General features: G+C 42.7%; 1 protein-coding gene across 1 annotated transcript; it reads right to left on the bottom strand.

Annotated features, from left to right (window-relative positions):
- Positions 1 to 2,388: 2,388 nt before the first annotated feature.
- Positions 2,389 to 2,937, bottom strand: LOC125314072. Its single transcript, XM_048275527.1, has one exon. The coding sequence runs from the start codon at positions 2,935 to 2,937 to the stop codon at positions 2,389 to 2,391; it is 549 nt and encodes a 182-aa protein (XP_048131484.1).
- Between the last annotated feature and the right edge of the window lie 2,591 nt (positions 2,938 to 5,528).

The raw sequence follows: 5,528 nt of genomic DNA, 5'->3' as shown, positions 1-5,528 counted from the left end.
CGCACAACACAATGCCGGAATCGACTTCTGATAAACAGGCATCGTCCCGACTCCTTTCGGCGACGGCAACCACAAGCGATAACTCGATATCTCAAGTAGGCATTCCCCTAAAGGGCTTCGGTCCGTCACAAGCTGCGACCGGCATCCGACAATCCATGACTCGACATGAAAGGTCGGGCAACCGACAAGTCGTGTGATCCGTACAAAAAGATACGATACGAACTTGACAGGCCACGAATCATCATCCATTATGTGATCACTCAATTCATCCATTAGTCATTCCACTTACTTTATTTAAATTATAACCGGATGTCCAAAACTTGACCACAGGCCATTTTCATGCTGTGTGCATCACCACGAACAATTGAATGCATATTGCTATCTACCAGCTTTTGCATGTGAATACATGATGGAGAATTATCAAACGATCATGCAATCATGACAGTCAATGGCCTTCTATTTATAGGCAATCCATGCTAATAAATCAAGTCAAATATGAACCCAAATCGACTAGGTCAACTAAAATCCATAACAACAAAAATTATCGTTAATCAATTATTAACTAATCGATCGCTCTTGGCTAATCAATCCTTCGCTCACTATCAAGCAAGGCCAAGCACAAAATAAGCAATCTCAATCAGACAGCCATAAATATGACTAACCCAACCGATTAGGGCTATTTAACCTAAATCCACTTCCTCGCCTAACCGGCCCTAATCGAACTACCTAAACGCTTAATAATACAGGAAGACTAATCCAAACGTAATTAAAGACCTAATCAAGGATTATAGGTCAACTCACCAAAAACGGTGGTCAAGGTCGGGTCGGGCACGATTTTCGAGGTCGGGGCCGAATTTCACTATTCACGCCGGAAAATACTGTTCACCGGCAACACTGTTCCGGCGACACTGTTCACGACCGAAAATAGTGACGAGTTCGGCGGTGAAATCGCTGCAAACGGCAGCAGCTCAGCGATTGGAGGTCCGACCAGCGACGGAAGCTGAAAAACAGAACCGACGAAGGTAAAAACAGGGGAAACCGAGCTGAATTTGGGGGAAAAACGATCTCACAGGCTGAGGCGAGGTTGGGGAAGGCTGGGGGACTCACCTACAGGTCGATGATGACCTTCGGGACCAGCTAGGGGCGGCGGATGGTGGCCGGAGGCGACCGAACAACAACGGTGCAGAACAGTCCGGTTTCTCCGAAAACAGGGCAGATTGAGCAGTCCGGACGGCGACGTGTACAGTTTCAATTTCGAGGACTGATCTGGGGGTTTTCTTTAGATGGAAACGTCGTAGAGAGGTAGAGGAAGGTGTGTACAAATTTTGGGGTGGTTTCGGGTCCGTATGCTATGCGAACGGGCTCTGTTTCTCCAAGTCAGTCTTTAAAAACTGCAATGTACCGCAGCAGGGGAGGAACGATTTTGGGCTGTTTCGGGGCTGTGGCCGGCGGGATTAAGGGCGGCGGCTGCTGGGACACATCGCAGGGTGTCTGAGGAGGTTGCAAGTGGCCGGAGATGGGAGCTGGAGGTGGTGGAACCAGCGAGCTTCAGCTCGCACAGAACCGGCCCCAAAACAGGGGAACCGGATTGAGCTTCTGGTTTTCCCGCTCTCCGGCGAGCTGCGGCGGTGACGGACGATTGGCGACGGTCGAGGAAGTCCTATGAATGTCGTAGTTTTCCCTGGTAGCTCGTGGAGTGGGTGTTGTCGTTGAAAAATGAAGAACGAAGAGGAAAAAGAAGGGCTGCTGCAAGTCGGTTGAGAAGGAGGGGGAAAGAAGGGTGTACGTGTACTTGGGCGGCAGAAAGAGAGAGTGGAAGGTGGTAGAGAGAGGGAGAAAGGAGTTGCCAAATTTGACCAAAGAAAGCTTAAGAGATAAAGTGGGTCCGCCTTCATAATATCCTTGTTTTGAGCTCACAAAATTCTAGGGTGTTACATGAAGGATATTCGAGAAATTAAAAGATTTGTTGGTATGGATTTTTAGAGTGGAAGAACCGACATTAACAATGTCTAAACCTGTTCCATTACCTACACGAAGAGATTCGTTACCGCTATGTGGTGCAGAGATCTGCAGATTGGCAATATCAGGCGTCATATGATGAGTGGCTGCAGTATCTGGAAACCAGCCTTCCTGCAACGAGGTAGGAAGAATTCCAGCCATATTAGCAATAGGCTGAATTGCAGTATTGTTAGACTGCGAATACTTGAAATAACATCTTGCGGCAGTATGATTATATTTCTGACAAATTTGGCATCGATCTTTTCTGTTTTTAGATCGATTGTCCGGGTTCCCATAATTGTGCGGGTTGCCTTGACCACGATATTGAGGATTTTGAGTGGTAGAAAGTGGAAAATTGGAAATCGATTGTGGTTGAACAGGAGGGGTGGATCATAGAGGAGTGTAAGCAGTAACATTTGCCTCTATAGGCACTGTGGCAGACTTCATTCGAAGCTCACGATTGAGGAGCAATCGATGGAGTTCAGGAAATGTTATCGGATCAGGTTTTGTAGCCAAGACAGTAACAATGTCAGAAAAATCAGAACCAAGATTACGGAAGACAATGGCATTTAATTCTTCATTCTCAAGAGGGCGATTGGCAGCAGCTAATTGATCTGAAATATATTTTACCTCACGGAGATAAGTTAAGACAAACTTGTCACCTTTAGATGTATTCTGGAGTTGCATATGAAGTTGAAGAATGCTTGTATACGATAGAGATCCGAAGGCGGTTTGTAGAGCCTTCGAAACATCGGCAGCAGATATCGATCCAACCACATAGGGTAAGACATCGGGTGAAAGAAAAGATATCATCCAACTAATAACACGTTGGTCTTTTCGAATCCATTCATCATATGCAGGGTTTGGTGCTGCAATAGTGGAGTCCGTAGGGGTGATGGTTGGAGTGGGACAGACAATGGTGCAGTCAAGGTATCCCATCAAGGATTGGCTATGAAGCAACGGAAACAACTGAGTTTTCCACAGTAGAAAATTATCACCGGAAAGTTTAAGGCTAAGGTGGTGTTGCACAGCCGGAGTGGAGGTGGAAGATGACATTGTGAATAGGAGAGATGGAAAAATGGTAGAGAATAAATAGCGTTGGTATTTTCAAGGATCCTACTGGTCGTTACGATACCATGTAAGAAATAGACTCAAGGTTTGAGAATGAGTTTCGCTTATCCTCAACTCTAGGATAGCGTTTGTATTTATAGAGTTTTCCTACAATGACTAATTCAAAGTATTTTGAATTAATCCGTTACAATATTAACTACAGAATATAACTACATTAATGGACTAATTCAAAATTAGTCCGTTACGATATTAACTACAGGCGTTACGGTATTAAATACAAATATTACAATATTAATTACAGAATAATTTTGAATTATCCGTTACATATTAACTACATTCCTTAACACATATGAACACGAAAAGTCGTACATAGTGAGATATTGTGAACTACCTAAATGCAATTGAGGGGATTTCTCCTTGTTTGCACAATTCTGCACGCTTGCAAGTTTCTAGTCTTGTCACGAATTTATTTTCATTCTAGATTGGTGTTCTTATCTGTTTTCATTGCCTCTAGGCATGATAGCAGGTTGTATATTATTTTCCTTTTGAGTATCTATGTTATACGATTATAATTGATCCAATAGTGGTTTTATAGGGGAGTAATAGAGTAATTTCTACCCAAAATAGGACATTGCTTCAATTTATGCAGGTGTAAGATATATATTTATTTATTTTTTTGTCGAAAGATATATACTTGTCGAAGATAGGAAAATGCGTTGAATAGTATTTAAACAAAAATATAATAAAATAATCCTTTTTTCCTTTTTTTATTATTATTTACCATCATCTTCTTTTTTTCTTTTGTTTTGACCAAAAAAATTTCTCTTGTAAAGGTAATTTTGATAGCAACTAATCAATGACATTAATGATTTAATAAATGTAACTTGGGAAGATAAAGAATGATGGCTTTGACAATCACCATGCACGGTCTGTGATATTATGAGCTTTAAATAAAAATCACCAATTAGTGGTACTATCAGTCTCCCTTAAATATGTAATTAGAAAAGTTTGACGAACGCTAATGTAATGTACACTACAAACATGAAGAAAAATGGTCAATATCATTAAAGCAAAATACTAAAAAGAATATGAGAGTAAAAATTCATTCGAAATATATTTATTTTTCAAACGAATAGGAACATAATATCTATAACTAGATTGTCTATATCATTAAAGCAAAAAAAAAAAAAAAGGAATGACAAGATCTTATTGTTAGTGTTTATATATATCTTGTTATATAAAGAATGAAAATGACGAACTTTTCATTTGCTCCAAATTCGCGGGTACTGTTCATCCAGAATGCTCCCGCCCCCTTTGCCTCGGGCTACTGTTCATTCGACGGGTTGAAGGCTACTCCGGCCAGCTGAGGCAATGGTTGGACCTGACTTTCGCTGCTGAGCATCGTCCTCCTCCCCTCTCTGCCCTCTCCGACTAGATTCCCCCTTCGTGGTGTTGTGTGACCGGTGGAACAGATTTGAGTTTTGCCGTCTGTTGCACTTTCAGGTTGGAATTTCTTCTGTTTCTGCTTTATCCCTGGTTGGCTTAGCCTTGTTGTTGTTTTGGAAGGTCCTCTCCACCCATTATTGAACGATTTTTCTGTTGGTGGACTTATATGAGTCGTGGAACACATCTGGATTCTTCTGGTACTGTGGTTCGAGTTTTCTCTGAGTTCTTTGGTCTCGATACCCGTACGGTCTAGGGATGGTAGATGCATTGACCACCCTTGTTGTATCGCCTCCCCCAATGACTTCTTTAGCTAAAGATAAGGAGCACCAATTCCCTGAGCTTCAGAACCTTGTTATTGGTGCTGCTGGTGTGGCTGGTAGCAGCAAGGAACCTGGCAATAGGGGAGGATCTCATCAGGGTGTTGCTGGGGGGCTGAATGCATTGGGGACCCAACGGGCTGTTGGGCAAGCTGGTAGTAGAAGCCGTAGTAGGGGCAGGCCTTCTAATAGGCAATCACGACCTGCCTTAGTGAGAAATGATGGATTTCGCTATAGAAGTAGGACCAGCCATGGCTCTAAGGCCCCTCTGCCAACTCAAAAGCGACAAGATCAGCCGAGGACTTGGGAAAATGTTGCTAGGTCTTTGGAGAAAGGTTATAATCTATCTTATATGCCACCTACTGTTGAAAATGGGAGGCCCATTGTGGAAATTTCGGCTGCAATTGTGGAGGATGCGAACCCCTTATGGAAGGAGTGTCTTGTTGGATACTTTGTGGGGAAGAAACTCCCCTTCAAGTTGACTGAAGACGCCATCAAAAAAGCATGGGGTGCTCATGTCATTGATGTCCGTTTGAATGAAAATGGATTCTTTTTCTTTCATATCCCGGATGAGGCCTTTAGACGAAAGATACTAGATGTGGGACCTATTTCGATTATGAGGAGTACAATCATGCTTCAACAATGGCACCCGAAGTTGAAGCTTAAGAAGGATCAACATGATACACTCCCAGTATG

The sequence above is a fragment of the Rhodamnia argentea genome, chromosome 3, assembly GCF_020921035.1.
Source record: "Rhodamnia argentea isolate NSW1041297 chromosome 3, ASM2092103v1, whole genome shotgun sequence".
NCBI classification, from domain to species: domain Eukaryota; kingdom Viridiplantae; phylum Streptophyta; class Magnoliopsida; order Myrtales; family Myrtaceae; genus Rhodamnia; species Rhodamnia argentea.
Note: the sequence above shows the minus strand (reverse complement) of the source record. Positions and strands in the feature narration are given on the sequence as shown.